The sequence below is a fragment of the Stegodyphus dumicola genome, chromosome 2 (assembly GCF_044657685.1).
Source record: "Stegodyphus dumicola isolate Sdum_Otavi_A_Nest chromosome 2, ASM4465768v1".
Lineage (NCBI taxonomy): Eukaryota > Metazoa > Arthropoda > Arachnida > Araneae > Eresidae > Stegodyphus > Stegodyphus dumicola.
In genome coordinates, this window is record NC_140769.1 from 68,251,488 (window position 1) to 68,275,996 (window position 24,509).

At 32.5% G+C, this 24,509-nt stretch overlaps 1 protein-coding gene across 3 annotated transcripts in view; it reads right to left on the reverse strand.

Annotated features, from left to right (window-relative positions):
• Window positions 1-922: 922 nt before the first annotated feature.
• The window catches only part of LOC146998465 (SRR1-like protein), a 28,362-nt gene continuing 4,775 nt past the window's right edge, over window positions 923-24,509 (reverse strand). For all 3 annotated transcript variants that reach the window (XM_085810744.1, XM_085810743.1, XM_085810745.1), the window contains exons 2-3: window positions 14,441-14,507; window positions 923-3,036 (exon numbers count right to left, since the gene is read on the reverse strand). In XM_085810744.1, coding sequence (XP_085666870.1) covers window positions 2,149-3,015 — 867 coding nt within the window. In that variant the 5' untranslated portion in view covers window positions 3,016-3,036; window positions 14,441-14,507 and the 3' untranslated portion in view covers window positions 923-2,148. The remainder of the gene's footprint in view (window positions 3,037-14,440; window positions 14,508-24,509) is intronic.

Genomic DNA, 24,509 nt, shown 5'->3' on the forward strand with positions numbered 1-24,509 from the left:
TGCTTGATATGCGTTTTTAAGAATTCAATAAAAATAAGAAAGTTTACACATTATCATATAACTACTAAATGCCTAAATCACCAAATTAAAAAAGAAAAACCTAAGCACACGTCCTTTTTCTGTGACGTAGCAACTACTCTACTCGATATGGCTGCCTGTCCCCATTTTCAGATAAGCATCTCTCCCACGGCTGACCATTCCTTCTCGGGAGCTCCCTCTCAACTCTTAAGCTCCCACTGCCAAGCCAGAACTCTACTTTTTCCCTACAACCATCAAAACTAATCTTGTAAAATTTACAAATATTATGCTGATTCTTGCTGTTTGCCTTCAACAATGATGAGATTCGTATCTTCCAATCCAACGTTTTAAAGCTGACTAACATATTAAAAATACAACAGCTAATATATGTTAATATAAATGTGTTAAAAATGAGCTAACAAGGAATAGTGCAAATTCCTAAAGAATTTATTAATCCGTCTTTAAGGAATTAATAAAGAATTTTATTAATAAGGGAAAAAAACTTAAAAATTAAATTTCCAAAGAATTGCAGCAATATCATAGCTAACGAAAGAAAAAACGGGAGTGAAAATAAAATTACTGTAACAACTTTAATTGAGAGAAATTTTAATAATTGTTGGATGCATTTTTTTAAAGTTTTGCCAATAAATGAGAGATTAGCTATAATCACATAGAGTTGTGCTACGTGGGAACTAGATTCTTGTATAAATATTCCCTCAGAGCCTAGACCTCCTAGATACACCTCTCAGAGAACACAGTGAAATATGAAAGAAGGGGTTAACTGCAGAAGAAAACTTTTTGCCAATAGTTGCAGTGTTCAAATAAATAAGTTTCTGAGTAAAAGAAAATTTGAAAAAAAAAAAAAAAAAAAGGCCTTAAAAACAAAAAACAAACAAAAAAAAGGTAAGCAAAGAAGCACCATTTTTTTATTTACTAGTATGACAATATTGGATATAGGAAAGATAACAAACACAGAAAAGAATTTGTTAATTCTGAAATACACCCACCAGCGGCCGAGTGGTTGAACACTAGAAGTTCGGTCCGAGGTTCAAATCCCCTTGAACAGCCTGGCTGCATGGGTGTTTTCGTGGTTTTCCTTATAGATAATCTATGTAACGGGTTCATATACATGTTTCGAGGTTTTCACTATAATAAATCAAATATTCTTGCTTGTTTAGAAGCACCTGAAATGGCTGTAGTTTCTTGTCTAAAATTAACGTGCATAAGAGCCAGTTTCTCTTAGAAAGGCCCCACGAAGGCATCCATCTTTTAGGCAGATAGCCCTCGAGTGCTTTTTCATAATTAAATAAACCTATAAACAATCTTTTGAAATAAAATTGTTTAATGTGTTATTAAATCCAACAGATTATTTATCAAAGTTGAGGACATCTTTTGTTAATATAAAAATTTCAAAATGCTAATATAACATGAAAAGTGGTTTTTTTTTTCTTTGTCATCGTCATACCATATAAGAATAATACTTAATTTCCAACACTCTGAAAGCAGAAATGGTACTGCATAAGAGATGTTAAAGATGCTTTGCTTTAAAATTATTAAACTTCGCATTGCATCAACAGAATTCCTCTTATCAACAAGAACACCTGAATATACTACTATTCTCGAGCTTTCCAAGCTCATGAAACCACACACTTACCAGTTCCAAGCTCTTACGGGACAGACATCAAATTACACCACTTAATCATTCTACAACATGTAAAGGCATCCTGATGTTTTCTTGCAGCTATATTCCATGTATGACCTCGCTTTCACTTGCAGTAGTATGCCTGGGAAATGCAAATAAGTTGCCTTACACTGTGAACACTGACTTCTCTAATTCTGCACACCCTGATATACCCTCTGACATCATGGTGCTGATCTTTGCATATACATCACCTTTCTAATGAGTTGCCTTTCCAGCAACTTCGTGGTTGTATGCTGCAAAATGAATTTGTTGCTGAAGTTTAACACATTAGTGCATTGTTTATAATATTCCAAATAAAATTAAAATCTTATAAATTAATTACTTTCAATTTCATTGTCATTCACTAAAATAGTATTTAACTTTTGCCCATGTGCACTGCTGTTCTGAAAATTTTATTTCTAGTCATTAAACATAAAAACAAAGGTAAGTTATATTAATTTTATTATTTCCTCATCACTATATTCTGGTTTTTCAGCTTGAGACCATACATGAGCTGGCACATGAGATAAGGCTTCACATTTAAAATAATGAATAGATAAATCATTAAATACATCTGTGAACCTAAAATCATTAGCTATTTTTATCTCATTCAAAAAATTATTGGCAAGGTATATATATTTTGCCTTTTTTTCAAGTTTAGTTCTGCATTCATAAGAATGAAAACTATTCCCAATAATTATCAGTTTTAAAAGGCTGCTCAAATTCCAGTTTGACCACAAAAGATTATTATACAGTGGAAGCTCACAATGAGGCATGAAAAATATAGTTTTGCAGTTTACTGATCTTGCTGCTTGTTCATTAATTTTTATAACCTCAAACCCCAAGTTTTCTAAAAAGATATTTTCCTCAGTACTGAATTGTGGATCATAAATATAAACATTCTCTGTTTGCAAATCATGCTGTAAAGCAGTCAAGAAACCAAGCTGATAACGAGCAATTGGACAAGAAAAAAATTTCCCTAATCCATAACACACAATATCAGTTCTTTTAATTGAATTTATAGTGTCATTGTTAGCACTTTTAATAAAATCACTTGAATCTAGAGAACTGCTGGATAGCTCAGAACTTTTTCTGCTTTCTTCAATTATGCTCAAAAGATTTTGCTTAAAATTGATAAAAAATTGAGAACATTTCAATTCATTCTGAATCTCATCCATGAGACCTTTCGTAAAACTTTGTTTAGAAGCTACATCACTTTTGACAGGCCCAGGATGGCCCTTATATTTTCTGTTTCTTCTTCTTTTTGAAGTAACATAAGTGTACCCTTCAGAATTAGTTTCTTTCAATGATTTCATGATAACCAAGCAACAGAAAAGCTAAAAAAATAAGTAACGAGCACATTAAAAATAATTATTTAAGATACATATTATTAAACAAAAAAAAAAGATGAGAATAACATGTTTCAATCTATAACTTTAATAATCTGAGATTCTTCCAATTTTTTCATGATTTCAAAATGAATCAATACTATTACATAAAACAAACATATTACTCAAATTTTAAGGCATTTTATTATGCTATAAACAGTTTTGCTTTAAAATGAAAGAAATCTTATATAAAATTTCTCATTGAACTATAAATTTCTCATACAATAAGTAAAATTTTAAAAACATATACATGTTTTAAAAAAAATACAGAACTCACTTATAACAACCACAAAGTGACAATGATATTTGTTTGTTATAGGACTGTTCGTAAAAAAATGGGTTTATGAAAAATCAAAAAAATTCATATATATTTACTATATTATATATACTTACTTTACTGGTTTTTTATTTCTGTACAGTACCAAAGAAGTTGGTTAATTTGCTTTGAACTATCTTGTTGTCTCCTTTTTGTGTTATTGTTCTTCAGAGAAATTCATGGCCTGAAAAATATTGTCATTTGCACCCCTGGCTTCGAAAACTTTGAAGTTTTCTTTGCATTGAGTATGTTTGGAGCAGTTCAGCTTGAAATTCTTCACATTCATCATTATCATGATTCTTTTTATTACATTTTTCATCTGCTTGAATTTCAGCTGCAATATCCTCTGGAGTAGGTATCTTAGAAGTGATAACATTGGCATCAACAGATACATAATTTTCAAATTCTTCTCTGTTCATTTCCAAATTAACCAAGTGATCTACTTTATCTTCTTCTTCCTCAGTTATTTGCACCTCTTGAGAATGTCCAATCCAGCCTTGTGGAAGCAACTAGTAATGCATGCTGATGTAACATTTTCTTATCCTGAGGCTTGAGTGACTACCAGGCAAGTCGGCAAGTGGTGGATAGCCAGATGTCCAGTATTATCAGACAAAATAGCTTCCAATAATAAATTAGAAGCCACAAAGCCCCTCTCGCAACACTGTGTTATGTGATTCATGCCTGCAGTGAATGACACTGTGGTTATAGTGTCTTAACATAGCCTCTAGAATGCTTGGAAAGTTCTGAAGCAGGTACCCTATGCCCACGGGCACTGAGGTGCCCGCCGATCGCTTAACGTGTGACCACTGCTGTGCAATCACAAGAAAACCGATTAGTAAAATTATGTGTGAAAGTTTTCTCATTTTTAATGAAATAGAAATTGCATCCAACATAGATACCAGCACAAAGTGAAATGCTACCGATCTCTTTTTTTATGTGCATGTATTATTAACTTAATTATTATCCAACTAGAGATTCACCTTGAAAAAGTAAATGGTGCACGCTGTCAAACAGATATTCTAGAATGTGCTCTTAAGGACAAAAAGGCTGAGGACCCCTGTTCTAGAGAATTTTGCCTTACCCAGCAACAGGCAATACTGGCAGGACCTTTTTCATCCTGTACTTTCTTTCCTAGTTTATATATGACTAAAAATGACAATATAACTAAAAATTCTGCTTTTGCAGGCAAAACCTCTGAGGCAGACCTTTCGTCTCAAAACAAGGAAACCCAGAGGAAATCAATCGAAGAAGCAGAAATTAAATCCTTTATCAGGTGAGGTAAAAATGATCTCTACTCAAGTTAATGAATGTCTGGAGAAGGGCAAGAAGCTATTAAAAGCATGCCTGCCTCTCTTGATAAAATCAAAATCAAAAAAGAGAATGTCTGGAGTCTGCAAAATGCTGCACCTTCATCTAACAGAGCTTCATACAAATCCTCTTTATCCAAAATCTTTAGCACATTTCTTCAAACGTTTACAATAATTCTTGTTTGGATCAAATGCAGCCATTAATTTTTCATTGGTCTTTAACAGTGTTGAAACAGTAGAAGAAGATAAATCATACTTTTTGTAGACTTTGGAATTTTTCATGCCATCTTCTAACTTCCGTAAAACCCTTACTTTTTCATCAACTGATAAATTCGACATAACAAGATAAAATTTGATCAGTGTACTCTCTGAATACAGATCAAAGAATGATCTCCATACAAGACCCCTACTCTGCCACTCTTATGCAGAATAAACTTCCATCCAATCAGCAACATCTGCCGTCACTTCATTATCTTCGTAGGATAACCTTGGCCATGCACTCCACAAGATGGAAAAGACCACCATCACATGTTTGCAGGGTTTATGAATCATCTCTAACTTTTGCTTGACTTCAGAATGCTAAAGGACTTTTTTAGTGAAAGGATCAGCTGAGCTGGGAAGGTGGAAGTCATTAGAAATTTTGCGAATCATAAAAATATTGCTCACTATAATCGAAGTTTGACCCATTGGTCACTGAGAGAAATGGTGCTGCGATGAGCAACCAAGCAGCAGAAATGAAGGAGAATATTGTTGGCATCAAAGAGAAAGTTGTCAGTGCTATGAACTAAGCAGCTGCTGTAGAAGAAAAATTATAAAGAGATACAGAATGTTAGTCAAGAGATCTCTGCAATAAACAAGAGACTGGAAAAAGAAATTTTAAGATGAAAGCAGAAATTTTGAGAAGTGGCTTCATCTATAAACAAATGTCATCTATAAACCTGCTTTGGATGTTCCAACTCATCTTGCTTTGAATAATATTCTGGTTCAGTTATTTCGTCCATAATTAAGCTCTCACCATACGACAGGAAGTCATCATGGAAAGGGTTCAAAACACAATTTGAAATTATTTCTCATGCAAATCAGTAGGACCCTGTTCACCAAAGCATTACATTTTCCAGCCAGTTTATTAGGAAAGGCAGTGGACATTGTACCGATATTTTCAGCCTCGAAACATTCAATGGGATTTAGCAACAGCAAAAAATTTTAATTTATGCACGCATTTATAAAAATAATAAAATGGCATAATATAAAAGCCACGGATATTGCACCGGGTGGCAAAATGTCTAACACCAGCTCTGTCTCAACAACATTATTACAACAGAGAGCACTTTTTAAGAATTTAGAAAATATCCAAAAGTACTTCCAGAAGCTCAGATATGATAATTTAAAACAGTTAAGTTTTCTTGGCCTCTGTACTTATTATTGAAGATTTTTCAAAGGTTTCTCTTAAACTTCAAGATCTTTTCAACACCTAATAGAAGCAAAGCAAAAATTTTCATGGACTCATGTGTGTGAAGAAGAAAACTCAGAAAAGTACTTTAGTTTCTATTTCTATGCCAACTTATCCCCAAATGGAATACAACTTTATTCTCGATACAGATGTCAGCAATAAAGGAACTGAAGCTATTCATGAGAAAGTGTAAGCTATGGTCTAACCATATATAAGTAACCATATATAAGTACAAAACATACTGTTAAGACTCTTTATTCATTTACAGAACATGCCACAGTTAAAATTAAATTTAAAACAAAACATACCAGTCCTAAAGGTTTTAACGACATAAATAGGCAGGAGTACGTCACTGCCTATTTTAGTAAAAACATTTCAAACCCAGAAAGAAAGGTGTATCACTAGAAAGAGCCATTAGCCATCACAAAGGCAGTAAAGCAGGGTTCTCAACCAGCGGTACGCAAGAGAAAAGTAGGTGGTACGCAAAGAAGCTAAGTATTTTCAACTATTAAATTCAGAAATTAAAACCCCAACATCCTGATTGAGTTTATTCTCTAACACTCATAAATTTATGCGATCTGAGCTTTGTTCAAGAGTGGTGGTGGTAGTACTACTTTGTAGTGGTGGTACTAAAGGTGTTCAGTTTTTGTTTAGATGATACGTGTTAGTCAAAAGGTTGAGAACCCCTGCAGTAGATTACTATCTCTACAGCTGGAATTTCCTGTTGTACACCAACCATGTGCCATTAAGTTGGCTGCTCAATTTCAAAACTCTAAAGGGTAAAGTTGCTAGAAGGATACAGAATTAAGGAAAGGATTGTAGAGACATTAGATATTTTTGGAAGCGAACGAGATGAAAAACTAGCAAAAGCCTTTGCCGGGAATCGAACCACGGATTTCTGGAATACCGGCCCAGCTTGCAGAACCACTACACCACGAAGGCATGCTAGGAAGCCGCCAGAAATAGCTTATATACTCCCCCTTTTAAAGGGTGACTGGGGTTTTTAGGGAAGCCAATCGCCAAATCCTGGGTGTGGAAAGTCATTATCCACAACTCTTTTTAGTTTGGGCGCCATAGAGATATTAAGATTTTTTTGGAGGCCGGAGAGATGAAAAAATGAGCAATCGCCTCCGCCGGGAATCGAACCATGGACCTCTGGAATACTAGCGCAGTGTGCAGAACCACTACACGATGAAGGCACGCTAGGAAGGCGGGAGAAATACCTTATAGGATTTACAGATTAAGGGAAGGATGCAGAATTAAGGGAAGGAATTAATTTTTGCACCAAAAATCGCCACTGCACAAAGCCTTATTAACAAATTAAAGAATGGCACAAACTCTACCCCTGTAACATCAACCTATTTTCACTTAAAAAAAATTAGAGAATTGCACAATCTCAGCATTGCTCACTCCCTTGACTTTGTCCATCACAGCGATCTATTTTCACTTAAAAAGTCAAAGAAACACCCAATTCTACACTACAGCCAATCAAAAAACATATACCTCAATAAACTACATTTTAAATCAAACAATGAAATAACATAAGAAAAAAGAAATTCATCTTGTACCATCTAAGCACTACACAAAGACAATATCCACTTATCTTATTTAGAAATTTCCATGTCTTCAGCCCGTGGCACACAAAATTCCTTAACAGCATCCAAAAGCTTTTCTGAAACCATGTTTCCTTTTTAATGGAATACTTTACATGGTGAGCAATTGAACCCTTCCAACAAACCGTTTTCGACTGAACCAACAAACCCATCTGAACCTTTACATTCAACAATATGCATTCCCTACGTACAAACAGGAGACTTATAATTTCATTGAATTACATCGAACAAAGTTTCCTTTCTTCTATCTTCAATCACTTAAAAAAAAGGGGGGACCTTCCGCTCTCTTGTTCTATACCACCAAACACCCACTTTACCACTGGCAGCCATTTTATGATGCAAAATACACAATACGTGATGTACTTCCTAACTGACATCCAACAAATATTTTCCCATCAGTCAAATTCACCACAATCAAACACCAATCACGTCATAATAGGGTCTCCATAACATTCAATTACTCAGGTTACCATAAATGAAACAACAACTTGGCGATAAATGAAACAACAACTTAATAATCCAAGGGGCACCCTTAAATATACCTTATCTCATGTTTCTTTGGCTGATAAAAATTTTTCCTTTTAAATTAAGTGGTTTTTCATTGCCATTACTTATCATGCTTACTTTTTTCAATCTACCATCAACTGAAAAAAAATGCTACACTAAAAAAAAAAAAAAAAAAAAAAAAAAAGCCTGCTACAAAGCCAAGGCTGCCTCTCCAAGCTTTATCGGTTTACCCCCATTAATTTTAAAATCTTTTCCACACAAACCAGCTATCTAGTGGGTGGTCTTCCATTTCATTGCTTCCCCTCTATTTTTGAGTAGAATTTTTAATTATGTCATCTTTTTAGCAGGAAATGCATCATCATATCTTTACATATGGCTTAGCCATCTAATACGAGATGCCTTTACATTTTTGGTAATATCAGATTTATATTTCCTATAGATTTCATGGTTATATAACCTCACTGGCTCACTGGTCAAAAAAAAAAAAATCTTCCTTTGAATTTTCCTTTCAAATATCAGCAGTAGATATTCCTCTGTCTTGTTAAGTGTTTAGTATTTGCTTCCTATCTTGGTTTTTATACTAATTAATTTGAATTTAAGTTGGTTTCTAAGTTCATAAAAACATCTGCTTGTCATAGATATGCTATTTTTCATTTCAATTTTAATGTCATTGCAGCTCAAAATCATTGTGCTCAGATATTAAAATTGTTTAGACTCAAAAGTATAATTTTTTATCTTTAAAGGCAGGTCCATGATTTTATTTGTTAACATCATAAATTCTGTCTTTGATGATGGTTAATGGTTAAACCCATCTTTCCTGCTGCATAGTCAAGCAAGACAAATGCCTCTACAACAGACCACTTAGATAACCCAATGATATCAATGTCATCGGCAAAAGCTAGCAGTTGAATTGTTCTTTGCAGAAAAGTCCCACTCGTGTTTAGTTGAGAGTCTTGCATGACCTTTTCCAGTGCTAAGTTAAACAACAGATAAAAAAGTGAGTCTCTCTGACACAGACTTTTCTTGAGATAAAGACAGAGAAAAAAGACAAAATTTTAATTCTGCATTTCACACTCGAAGTGTCATCCTTGTAAGGCTTATCAGTTTACAAAATATATATTTCACCAAAAGAAAAAATTTCTGAAAATGGACATAATGTGTTATTATATGCTCGAAAAGAAACCATTTGGCAATGCAATGTATGCAGCTATAAAAAAAAAGGAAAAGTCTTCATGCTGAGAACTGGTTTAGTGGATCACAAATATTGTTTCTTATGGCACTGCAGGGACCATCACCTGAAATTTTATTTAGCAGAGTTCATGTTCAGGCACCAAGTCACTGTGATAATATATTTCAGTTATTACTAACAGTAACTGCTGAATTGTGGCCACTAGAAAGTTTGCAAAAAATGAATTTTCCAGTATGTATACTATTTTTTAAATAAATTGTTGACAATTTATCTAAAATTACATGCAATTATGTTTCTTTCTTAAACATGTGCAAATCAGTAACCACTTTTTTATCGTCAAATCGTTTTTTATCGTTATCACTTTTTTATCGTCTGAAACGTTCCAAATCAACACTATCGCCAAGCACAAGACAAGTTTTGAGAAAATGCTATTCTAGTATAAGTTAAATAGAATCTTATCTTTATTTGTGATACTATCCGTCACCTTAATAATTACTGTAGAGCTGAGGTAGTAATTCATAAAATTCAAGAAAAAAAACCTCAGAGATTTAAAGGCTGAATTCATTCAACTTTGTTAACACAAAGGTCTCCTAATTTTATAAATTTTCAGAAAAAATATAACCATATATTACAAAAATACTTCCATCACTTCCCAGATTTATATAATAAAGCAATAATTTGGAAGGCAAAACTGATTATGATCCTTAAAATTTCTAAAGAATATTAAAAAACATCAGACTATCCTGACATCTTCAGTTCAAATGAAAATCATAAGTCTTTTTTAATAAACCAAATTAAATCACATTGCTAAAAAACAGTTTTCCTCCTTTCTTGTCTGAAAAGTGAATAAACTTGAGAGCAAGGGGGGGACAATATTTATGACTTTTTCCCCTTTCCAAACTAACTCTTATCATGATGAATTTCTTATTTATTTTTTTTAATACTTCTGAAAATAAAGTTCTCAAAATATGAGAAAATGTGAAAAAATTCTGTTCTGAATATAAATATAAAATGAAAAATAAATTGTTTTCTAAATATTACCAAAAATGTAAAGTGAAAAATTATGTTCCAAATATAAAGAAAAATACCATATTGAAATATCACCTTACCTATAACACAATGAATAGGAATTTCAGATTGATACAGAGAAAAATTCTTTCTTATCTAAATGTATAAAAGAATCCTGTTCAATGACTAGGATTAAGGCAAGATATCAATCACTCAACCAACTAATCAACTTCTGAAACAATCTAGAATGTTCTATCCTAAAAGCATAAATCGTTAATTTTACAATATATTAATATAAATATGAAGGAATATAAGAAAAATTTATTTTTGTTATAAGTATTGCTGACCTCAACTCAAAATATATCAGTCTGAAGAGCTGTAAGAATAAAAAATTATATTTGAAGGAACGTAGTTATTGTGTAATTTAAGTTTTAACACCAAAGCAAAATTCACCCAAATCACACAAGCGAAAGGATTTTACAGAAAAAACACAGATTATATTGATATAGAAAGAAGACTTGGAGATCCCATTCCTAATTTCATTAATTGCATTTTATGTGAAGGAACCTTAAGTTATAATATATATTCTGGAATAAAATAATTTAACCCAAACAACACACAATGGATTAAAAAATACATAACAAGTTACCTAAAAGCAAAAGAGACATAAAATTAATGTTATCCATCAGCTACTGCAATTCAAGCATATGAAAGATAAAAAATACTCAAAATTATTAAATACAACAAAAATCACTATGCTCTTAAACAATGGTCTTACAACCTTTCATATCAACAAGCACATTTAGGATATATAAAGGGTCTGATGAACATCATCTTCCTTGAAGCAAATTTATAGTAAAATGTGATTCATATTGTAGTATAAAATACACCAAAATACATAAAATTAACTGAAAGAGAAAAACAAATTCACTGACATAGAAATATTTCTTTTAACACTCCATTTCATCAACACACTAATTTGTGATAAAATATAAATTTTCTGTTCATAAACGGTCATTAAAGATATTCATAAGTAATCTGAGATCTGTACTTCGATTTCACAACAATTTCAAGTATAATGTTCATATAAAAAAATGGCAACAAAAATTAATTTTACTTTGTATGGTGCACTTTTCAAGGATGCAAATTTTACTTTATTATTCCAATTCTAAAATTTCTTGTTGCTACAGTTGTCTAAATTTTCAATCAGGCAAGCAATATATATCTAATGAAAGAGGGCAAACACTTTTTATTTCCAAAAGTAAAATAAAAAATATTATATGCAGTAAAATGAAATGTTGAAGTATGTTCTTTTATCATTTAGTAATTTACTCAAAAACAAAACACGGAGCTTAAAGTTTAATAATTTCTCTTTTCTGCAGGAAAATCATGTCACAAAAGTGATCAGATACTTGCTATTCTTTAAATAAAAGTTAGATTTTTTAACAAATATTTTGCAAGATTATTATCAGCTTTCAAATCCCTGGTTTAACCTTATTTGGTAAGAAATCAAATAGATTTTATTATTATTAAACCTAATTTTTCTATTAGATGGACTTTAGGTAACTGGTTTAACATTTTAATCTGATAAACTTGAAACATGCCTTTTCACAACTGAATGAAGAGATAATGCTATGTTACTACCCATAATCTAGTACGAAGTAAGATAGGGTATGAACTCCATGAAATTTGATTGAAGATCCTCTTCCCCCTCTTATCTAATAGACGAACTGTGCGACTTTTTCCTGTCCCCTCTTTCTAAGAAATTGAATTCTCAAGAAGATTAGGTGCTACAAAAAGTCTTTTATCGCCATTAATGGGGCATTTTATTGAGACTAGACAAGCCTCTATTATCGTTTATCAACATTGTAAAAAATTGAGCACACAAAACAAATATTAATTTAAAGTCTGGCGGTCTGGACACACCTAAAAATTTCCTTCTGTATGCACAAAAAAATTGAATGAAAAAAGGATATATTACTATAGGTTACTCTGAACCTTCTTTATTTATAGCAGATGGCAGCTCAACGCAAACCAGTCCATATATTTTAGCCATGTTTAGTTCCTGACAACAACGCTCGTTTCAGCACTCTTTTCGAAGCTCTATTCAATCAGTGTGTCCACTTTGGGCACACCCACAGAATTAAAAGATAAGTGCTATCTTCACAAAATTTTACTTGTGTACTCCTCTAGACCTAATTAGACTGCCTACCATTTTTTTTAATCAAAACTCCAACTTTAAAAGGTAGCATGCCGGAAAGGGTTAAAGGCTTTGAAAAAGAAGGTATCACAAAAATTTCCCATTGACAATTTAACCATGGAATGTATGATGCAACTAACCCAAGATAAATTCGGAAGAATTAGGTAAATTCAAGTACTATGCTGAGCATGTACATGGGGAAGGGATAAAATCTTTTAAGTGCTCAGTCTCTCTAAAATTTTTAATCTGGCCCTGGCTATCATGATGATTTAATTATTAACAAAAATCTAAAAGCTTTTGATTTTATATTATGGCCAAAGGGGCATTTTTTTAACATTTTGTGTGTTACCTTTATTTATTAAATATCATGTTATTCACAATTAAACCATCAAATCCAATTCAACAGCAATATCACAATAAAAAAAGGAAACCTTGCACATAAAACATCCATGCTTGAAGATGCATGCAATATTAACAGAAAGCGTTTGAAATGCTGATGTTAGTTGATGTTAATAGAAATTCTTAAGTTTGTTAATCAAAAATTTGTTAAGAGTTTTACAAAATATGAAACAGAAAGTAAAACAAATTCCAAACTCTACAATTGGGCTTCCAGATACCCATATTCAAGTAGAGGACTATGTTATTCAAAATGTGATGTCTCTAGGTGCAATTGTTTTCTCACAATGTATGTTTCATACATGCATTCATGCACATTCTTTATTGCTTTATTTCTTTAAATATAACTCAGCCAACAATTTGAAAAATTATTCAGACATTTATATGCAAACTTTTATATGCAAAATATTTTTTGGCATTTTCCAGGACCACCACACAATGCCAAAATGAAATTAATATCTCTCCTGAGCCAATCGCACCCCTGGGCTAATAATTTAAATATAGTAATTAATCACATGGGTGCACATTCTGTAAATTCCTATCATCAGACAAGTTATATAAGATATTTTAATAAATTTAATATAAAACATTTTAGCAAACATGGTACTTTCAATTATCAGTGCCCCCCTCCAAAAAAGTCACAAACTCATTACAGACTTGGAAACCAGAGCGAAAACTGGTTGGCAACTTTCGAGAGAACTGTTTGTTTAATAGTTTTATATCTATTTTAACAATGCATTCATTCTCACCAAATTTTTTACATTCTCATTTTTCCATACAAGACAGTTATTTTATTTAATGTACAGTATTGTGCAGTTATTGTAGTGTTATGTAATGTACAGTTATTTTATTTACTTATTTATACTTTTGCAGTGTTGTTCTCAGCATGAACATAATGATGTTTCTGTAAAAAAAAAAAAAAAATGAATACATCCACAAACTTGGCACTGTGTGCAACCTTAGCACTAAAATCTTAATATAAGAAAGAAAAATGAGGCACATGATACCTTTAAGTGAGCCATATTAGGCTATATGCATGCAGAAAACAAAGTCTGAGATTTTCGCGAGGATGATAAAAACTTCAGTATGTGGATCTATGCTATGTTAAAACACTGGAATTCCCATAATGGATACCATAATCTGAAGTTACATTTTGTGAAAATGGCCAGAGAAGTTGAAAGCTATCTGGGAGAATATAACATGCACACATGGGTTGTCTACATAAATACTTTTTGGTGACAATGTGGAAAGACAATGCTTTGCCTCATCAGTACTTTTTTATGGCTTTTGGTGGCAGTGTAAATAATCACATTGTATTGATGATAATTACTTATTGATTGCATAACAGAATTATTACAAATATTTACCTCAAATCATTAACATTTTCCTCCATTCAAATATCGCTTGTTACGATTTCTTAACTGCTATTTCTTGCTGAAAAAAAATATAGGCTAGATGAAAACATTTTGTCTCTTCAGAGATTATCAAAATCATGCTATCAAATGATAGTGAGAGCAAGAATAAATAGTGCATCGTTTTGTCCAAATAATATAAAAAATGTAGGTACTACCTTATTATAGTGGCTTCCAAAATTTAATCGCTAATCAACCAAGATGTAACACATAGTTAAGTACAAGAACACATGATGAGATTTCGGTGATCTATCTTGGTTTATTGGTGATTCAATCTTAGAGGCAGCTATAATAAGGAAGTACTAAAATATATATTTAATATTTTGCATTAAACTAGACTTCTAAAGTCACAGCTTTCTTATTATCATTAAATATTCTTTTTATTTTATCTTCAAGTTATAAATCATATCACAGTTACATTTCTCAGAAGAACTGGTTAAAAGATTTAAATGCAGAAATATATGAAATGAGGATTAAAATGCAGATCCTGGAGGAACAAGAACATTTATGACAGTTTACAATATTTAATAGCAAAGCAAGTTGATTCCAATAAAATATTGACATATATCTGGAACATAAATAACAACCAATGACTACATGACAATAATTAGTATTAGTACAATAATAAAGTTGAATTATATTTTTTGAATGACAGATTTATTCAACTAAACATACTAAGATATCAGAAAATGAATGGTATCATTTTTGTTACGTAAAAACAGGGAGCTATTGCTACTCCATTGTAATATGATTTCTTTCCCTGATAAGCAAATGGAATTCAGCATTCATATCATATATTATGCTTAGTGTGATTGGTGATACGGGCAGAAAAAGCTTAAAGAAGTATACATTGTAAACTTCACAAGCAATAACTACACATTAGCATTAAAATTATCTGATTTTTATCCTCGGGATTAAATTGAGGATAACTTCTATACAGATATTTAAATTAAATGAGCATTACATGCCCCTTCTGTCTTTTCCAATTTTTGTTAAGTTATCACTCGAATTTAAAAATATATATACACTGCTCGACATTGAAAATGCAACACCAAGAATGAGCAGTCAGAAAGTGATGGAATTAGGAAAAAAGACAAAGACAGCAAGCAGCAATAAGTGATCTTTATTTCAAAATGATAGTCAGAATGCAGAGCGAGATGGCGTCGGCTCAATAGGATTTAGGATTTAGGATTTAGGAAAAGGGAAGACGGGCACCACGCCTTTACCATTTGATTATTTGGTTTAGTGCCGTCTCCCCACTACGTGATCTCAGCCATTTATTGATATTAGCAAACAGATACATAATTTGAAATGAATACAAAATTTGCAATGATACATAATTGAAATGAATACATAATTTGCCATGATACATAGTAAAAAAAAAAAATTAATAAAAATAAATTTTGAAGCATAAACAGCATAATTATAAACGTACAGAATTTTGAATGTAATACAAAAATTTTAAACATAATATGTGACATAACTCTTTAAAATATGTGCGGAATTTTGAATATAATATGCGACGAAAAGAAATAGTAGTGATGAAGAGTAGTTTGTAGTTCCAACAAAAGTCTATAGTCCATATTCTATAGATGTAGTACAAAATCTATAGATCAAAGTCTGCAAGTTAAATATTTTGTTTATGTAATTCATGTATATTGCTCAAATTTGCAGATTTTGCAAGTCAGTAGGATGTAGTCGGCTCAGTAGGATGAGGTTCTTTCATTCAGTAAAAGAATTGTACAATACAAACTGGCTAAATAGTTGGGAGCCCGATGCAGGCTAACGTGACAAACTCTACTACATTAGATAAGTTCAAAATAAATAACTAACATGATGCCATCAAACTAACATTTACAATTTCTGGTATGGTAAAGAGCTGACAGAAATAATACAGTTGAACATATAGTACAATACAACAGAGTAACATAGTGTACTGATAATGCTAGATTTGTTGACTGGATGATAATGCATGCTAATATAATATAAAAAGAAAAGCAAACAACAATTATTTTCTTATAAGCAAGTAAATAAATGAAAAATGCAAAAAATCAGTAGAAAATACAGTACAGTGCAAACAAACCAACATGAAATCTGTATAAATGCTTCGCTCAAAATTCGATCGGTAAACAAGAATATATACAAATGCTATATGCTATATAATATATATAATATTTACTTTTTAATTAAAATGTTGACAGATTCATACAGCGATAGATAGTACAATGCAATTAACTAACATGATGCCAAACTAACATTTACAGTTTCTGGTATGTTAAAGAGCTGACCTAACATATTGTACAATAGAACTTAGTAACATAGTATGCGGATAATGCTATACTTGCTGACTGAATGATAATGCTTGCTATTATAAAATTAAGGAGGAAAAAAAAAAGTAACTAAATGAAAAATGCATATGAACAGTAGGAGAGTATGGAACAAACAAACAAGTCATCTGTAAAAATACTAGGCTCAAACATGCAATAGTTAAACAAAAACATATACAAAGGCAGAAAGTTGCTTACAAATAAAGAAGAAGTTGCAGAAAAAGCTATACTTGCTGACTGAAACTATCCATATTGTCAACAATAGCTATAGTACCGACAGAACTATTTTACTGAGTGAATGTGATATTTGCAGACCGACTAGAATTATTTACTGATAATGCTATACTTGCTGACTTAAGAATGAAACTAGCTAACATGAGACAAGAAACAATGACAATGAAATTACGTACTAAATAAAAAGTAGACAGATTTTTACAACATGAAACAGATTTCAATATAATTAGATTAACATGATGCCATCAAATAAACATTTACAATTTCTGTTATAATACAAAGGCTCACTATAGATTACAATAGAACATACCAACATAATTTACTAATAATACTATACTGAATGAAGATACTTGTAAGCATGATAGTAGGACCACCGTGGACAGCGATGCATGAAGAAACACGTCTAGGCATAGAATCAATAAGAGTGTGGATGGTGTCCTTAGGGATGGCTCTCCATTGCCTTTCAACCATTTGCCACAGTTCATCTTCTGAACGAGGCAGGGGCAGAGTCTGCAAATGGCGTCCAATCACATCCCACACATGTTCGATTGGTGACAGGTCAGGAGAGTACGGTGGCCAGGAAAGCATCTGTATACCTTGCAGAGCATGTTGGAGATGCGAGCACTAATTGGTCGGGTGTTATCCTGCTGAAAAATTGCATTAGGCAGCCCTGAAGGTAGGAAATTGCCACCGGCCACAGTACATTATCTAAGTATCGTTGGGCCGTCATAGTGCTCTCAATACAAACTAGAGGTGACCTGGAATCGTAGGCAATAAGTGCCCCAAACCATTATTGACGTTGTTGCGCGGTGGGGCGTTCCACAGTTACTGCCGGATTAGATCTGTCTCCACGTCAGTGCCACACACGTATGCGGCGACTGTCACTGGATAAACAGAAGCGCGACTCATCTGAGAACACGTTTCGCCATTCTGTCATCCACATCGCTCCAGTCCGGCACCATTCTAAACATTGTTGTCTATGTTGTGGGGTCAATGGCAGTCTTCTTAACGGACGATGTGAGTGCAAGTCACGTTCAACCAATCGACGGGAAATGGTTCTTGTGGACACGGGAACATCCAGGGTATGTTGCACATGCTGCAGAATTGCGGTACAAGTGACTTGCGGAACTGCCACAGCTTGTCGGTGGATGCGTCAATCCCCACATGCTGACGTCACTCAGGCTGCACCTGCACCCCTCCATCTTCCCATATTTCCTTGTTCCAACCATGTTCACCATAGCCGATGCACCGTGCTCGTATCCATGTGGGTATCAGCTGCGATTTGACGTAAGGACCAACCCGCCCTTCTCAGCCTAATCACCATAACCCTCATAAAATAGTCTATCTGCTGAAAGTGCCTTCGTTGACGGCAGCCTGGTATTCTACTCTATTATACGTATCCTCCGGGACAAAACCAACTTTCTTTAATAATTCGTCTGGCAGAAATAACAAAAAGAATATTGGCCATACTGCACGTTCCATCCTTTATATCTTACTACAGATGCGTCGGAGAGCTGCGCATTTCACATCATTCACAGAACTCAGTGACGTGCATCTACTCTAAAATTTGCATAAATTTCTGACCACTCCTTCTTGGTGTTTCATTTTCAACATCAAGCAGTGTACTTACATTTACTTGATGTTTATAAACTATCAGTCATAGGCAAGTCAGTAATAATTTGAAATTCTAATTTAAAGTATGTTAACCTGAAAAAAAAAAAAAAAAAAACTTTCAGTGCCAATCTAAAATTATTACTGACTGAATCAGAACTTATGACCAAGGTCAAGATGCATTTATTTGTTTTATTATTACAGCATTTATTAACACTCGTTAAATACTGCGATTGTCACTCAATTTCAATCTTTGTATTAACCACTTCACTATTTGCCCTGATAAAGACTTGTTCACAGGAAATTTATCTTCATCCGTTAAAAACAGCAGATGTTCGTCGGGGTGAAAAGTGGGCTGAAACGAGACACATTCATTGCATCATGTTTTTCCAATCCTCCAGAACAAGTCGAAAATGAAAAGAGGCGATTGATGGGCACTGTCTCCGAGTGGATACCGCCTCAACACATCCTGTGAGATCCACAACAGATTCCTCCCTTTCATTAATGAACAAAGAGGTTTGAAGGTTTTAAATATCTTTTCAATTGTTAGTGATTCCCTGAGGATATAATCTGTTTATTAGTCTCTGAACTATGAATTGCACTGAAATGTTATACCTAGTACATGCATTTTATTTTATCACCTTACTTGCACAGATGGAAATATTACTCGCTTTAAATTTTCATTATGACTAGGAAGCGGCATTTATGAATGACATTGCTGAACTGATATTTTCGAATACTGTTTGTATGGCAACCCTTTTGACGTTAAAACTTAACTCTTTTGCTGCAGTGGTTTAATTGCTCATTGATTCGTCTCATGCATGTTTTGAAATTGCCTATGTTGCAATGATACACGTAATGGCAAGACTTCAGTCGTGTATTTTAAGATTGTGTGGAAAGAAAAGTTAGTATTAAAAGATACGATGTTGGAGCTGTTAACGAGTCTTTTGCTCATGGGTGCGTTTTTGAGGATCGAAGTGTATTTTTGGAATTTCTGTGGGACTTTTAAAATAAAGTCCGAAATGCAGAGCTGCTATGAGAACTCAGATGAAGAAAGGCATTTCTGATAGTTCTTGTGTGGATTTGCAGTTAAATGCTTGCTGGTAAAGTATGTGGCTGTCAGCGGAGTTTAAGATTTGGAACATGGTTTTCACGTACTAAAGTTAACTTTGGAGGAAGTTTTTATCGTTACTTTCGAATTGCAGAAAGACATGTGATATAGCAAAATCGTGGCACTTTTGTTCACAGGGGTTGTGTGATTGGTGAAATTTTATTAACGAATGTATTGTAGTAAGTGAATTTTATTTTACTGTTTTTATTTGGTAGAATGTTATGTTCATTGTTTTTTTACTATGAATTTCTGTTATTGTTGTTTTTCTGAACTGTTTGTAATTTTAGTTTATTTTGTTGATTTGTGTGCAATGCCTAGATTGTGCAATTCAGAGGATGATTTTTTTAAAGTTTTAAACAGGATGCTGTGTACATGGTATTCTTTGAAATTTATTGTTGTTATGTTAATTTATTAAAGTGAGCTGCGCATAGTTCGTAGATTCGTTCGTTGCCTAAATTGTGCAATTCGTAGATTTTTTTAAGTTAAAACATATCGCTGTGTACATGGATTCTTGTCAAATATATTTAGTTAGAAACTTTACATTTTCAATATCTAAATTTTTTGTTTTTGTTTCGGATCTTTAGCTTAAATTTGTGTTCAAAACGTGCTTTTTTGCATGTGCGAAAACCGCGTTTTTGGAAACATTTTAGGCTTAAAGTTCGAAATGTAGATAAAAAATTTAGATAGTAATATGGCACCGTAGAATTTCCCGCCAAAAGCATTTGGCAAGAATATAAGAGTACTTCCAATAATATTTTACTTTTCAATCCATATTTTTATATTTTCTTTAAATCACACTAATTGAGAAAGCTACAGCATTAATTCTTGGAATTAAAAAAAAAAAAAACTTAATATATGTAATTTGTATTGCTCTATTGTTTACTTAGTTCCTTCCTAAATGTATAATTATATTTTCTGCAAAACATTTTCGACAATACGTGCTTTTTCCGTTTGGGAACAGACGTCAGACATTTTCATAGACTCCAACCTTCAGCAAACCTTGTCAGTAGTCAACGCGCGAACGACATTTTTACAACTTTGAAAATGTGCGCGTAGCGTATGTTGTAATTAACCATTCATTAATTTTAAATTAATAATTAATTGTAATCAATTTTATTACATTTAAAATCCATATACATATAAAACTGAATAATTAAAAATATACCTTGTAAATTATATGCACATTTAATTAGAAATTTTCTTTTAACTCCTCAAGCATTCACTAATAAAAAGTACTTCAAATCACTACTAATCATAGAAAAAATCAGAAGCTATAAATCATATCTTTATTCTGGATGTGATTTCTACAGGGAAATAAAATTTAAATAACCAAGAATGATACATATAAGTATTAAACAAAATACGCATAATTTATGAATGCAAAGATTTATATGTAGCATGCTTAGCAAGCTTAAGTTCTGATTTTGAGAATGTTTTTTTATAACACAGTTCTTCATTTGCCTGCATATTTATTTTTTCAATCAAAACTGCTTCAAGAGTTTTAAGACCTAAATTTGGTCGAAATTCCGTCTGATTTTTTTTAACAATAGAAAAAATTCTTTCGCAAGCTGCATTTGAATGAGGTATTATTAAGACAGCAAGCATTACAGAAGGCAATACTTTGTATTTAATACACCCATTCATATTTTTTAATTTGGCAATTTCTCCCCATGCTATATCAATACGCAAATCTACAATTTCTTTCAAATCATCTACTTGATACATGGAAAATTCAATTTCTACTTGATTAAGACATTTTTCATCAATAATGGATGGAAAAGTATTCATCAAGTAAAGAACAGATGAAAATGAGACTTCAGTTCTCAAGTTGATGTCAGCAACTTCAGCATGTTTTAGAAATGGATCACTCAGTGGAAATTTATCAATTATATATGAACATGCAGTTACAAAAAAAGCTCGCACAGAATTGAAAAATGATTTCACTTCACTTTCATTCAACTTGGCATTTTTTAAATATAGTCTTGTTTCCGCACCAATCACTAAATTTTCATTTTCTTTTTGTTTACTATACTTCTGAAATGGAATAGACGTTAGAGTAACATCTTCATTTTCTTTAGAAATTACTGATGGTTTTACGAATCTAACAAATAAATTCATTAAAAGTTCAAAAAGTTCTCTTCTCAATTTATGTATATAAGGAGCTTGTTGTTGCAAATTAATATTTACTGTTATAAACAAAGGCAAAGTATTTTTCAAAAATAACAAGTACAATTTGGTGGTCGGTGACTGTAAAATTTTTTTAATGTTTTGCAATCTCTTTCCTTCATTCTCACTGTTATCTGGTTTATCTCCAAAAAAATTTATCACAGCATCCCACTGTTCCAAAATCCTTGTTATAGATTCTAAAAGAGACAATCATCTCGTACTGCAATATTTCAAAATTTTATGAGATTTTGCATTCTGTCCCAAAATTTGTTGAGCAACTTTGAAGCTATGCTTCCGTTTCGAACTTTTCTCCAAGTAAAAATATATATCTATTATCAACATTTCAATTTCTGAGCCAATTAATTTTTCAGTAGCTTTTTTTGCAGCTATATGCAAGAGGTGGCACGGACAACCTCGGGTGATTATACTTGGTTGATGCATTTTGATAAATGATGCTACACCTTTAAACTTTCCAATCATATTACTAGCATTATCTGAAGAAAATGATAAGCAATTTTTCCATTCTAAACCTTTGTTTTTAAAGTTTTCATTTATACAATTAAAAATACCTTCTCCTGTATTATTCGTGCATTCTAAAATAGAAATCAATAAAGTAATTATCACTCCCTTTTCTTTACTGTAGTATGTTATAACCAATGGGTACAGTTTGTTATCATTGTTATCGTTACTTCCATCAGTACTTAGAGAAAATGATGTACTGCACACTGATTTTATAATATCAGCAACAGTATTTTCTGCAAGCGTTTTCACAATAGCAGCAGTTTTGGTATGACCGCAGCTAAATTTTTTTGCTATGGCAGAATCCGGAAACATTGCTTTGAAAAGCTCTTTGGAATGATCCGAAACAGAAAGCGGTAGATTATGTTCAATTAAAAAACGAACAAAATAGCATTTGGCTTTTATAAGATCTGTTTCATCATCTTTTATTAAGAAATTTGTTATTTCTTTAGATTTTACGGTGCCAAGTTCTATATGCTTTTGAGAAAACACATGCCGTTTACAGTCATCTTTTCCGCCATGAGCAACTGAGAAGTCTTTGTTGCATACACTGCAGTGTGCGTGATTCACAGAAATTTCGGACGCTTTAATGCATGGAAATTCTGAAGAATATGAATCTTTAAACTTCTGCTTTGATAATTTTGGCCTCTTCGTTCGAGGCAGCATTATGATTAAAAATCTTTCACCTGATTCACAGTTCACAAGACACACGCTAAGCTCTCGCCGTAAACTACACAATGCAGCCTAACGCATCAGCGAGGAACCTGGGACACAGACAATTGGGTGGAACTATTGATAAGTCGTTAACGGTTGGAGTTACTGATCTACGATTGGCTAATTCTTCAAAACTAGGAACGCACTCAACACGTGATATATGATAACACGAGTATTCAACCAATAATCGGATGAATTAGTTGATTCCGTTTTGCGTACTGGTTCTCCTGCTCTTGTTTCTGTAAAATCCATAGTTTTTTCCATACTTTTCGTAGCTCGTAGTTTTTCATGAATTTCCGTAGAAACTACGGAGAATCCGTAGTAGTTGGAGTCTATGCATTTTCTACAGGAAACTGATTTACATACTAACAAATGGTAGAAAGGGCCAGTATATCTTCATTTGCAAAAAAATACTAATACAAAATTTTATAAAATTTTCATTTACACTGTATAAATCTTAATTAGAAGTCACATTTCATAAACAAACCTCATAATATATCTTTACTTTAAAAATATTAATTTTGCAAATGCAATTTTAATTTCTTTAGGTAGAATTCGGTATACCTTCATTGTAAAGTTGTATAGAAATATGTAAATAAGAATAAATTTCTGGTATTTTACAATTTTTAATTTGTTATACATTATTCCCGTTATTTATTTAATACTTACAGAATTATTAAAAAATGTAGTTAATCTTTGGATTATGGTAACTTGGCGATTTTTTTTTCGAAAATTTGGCGACCAACTCTGCTACAGCAACCCTCTATTTTTTTTTCGCCGCCATTTTGTCTTCACAAAGTCAAGACATGTTTCTTTTTTTTTAATTTACTCAACACTTTTTCCAACAATCTGCTAGCCGAAATACACTTATGCTAGAAATTTTATGGAACAAAACTGCTTAATCATGACAAATATTAACTGCAAAATTGGGAAAAAGTGCAGAATCGCAAACTCCTTGCCATGTTTTTCAGAATCGCACATACACAGTAACCATGTACACATCGACTTATTTTTACTTAAAAAAACATCCCAGAATTGCACAAAAATGGCATTGTGCACACTCTTGACTTTATCCATCTACACAGCTATTTTCTCATAAATTACAAAAATTTGCACGAAAATGCAGGAAAATTTTGTGAATCTTTAAATTCGGTAAAAAGGACATATATGAAATTACCTGATCGCGAAAAAGTACATACCCTTTCCAAGGATGAACATTTGCACGTATAAAATAAATAAAATATCCAAAAACTTTTCCCTCTAAATTATCTATTATAAACCTCACCTGCCAATTTATAACGCAAACATTAAAAATGGTTACAAATATTTAGTGTCAAATACT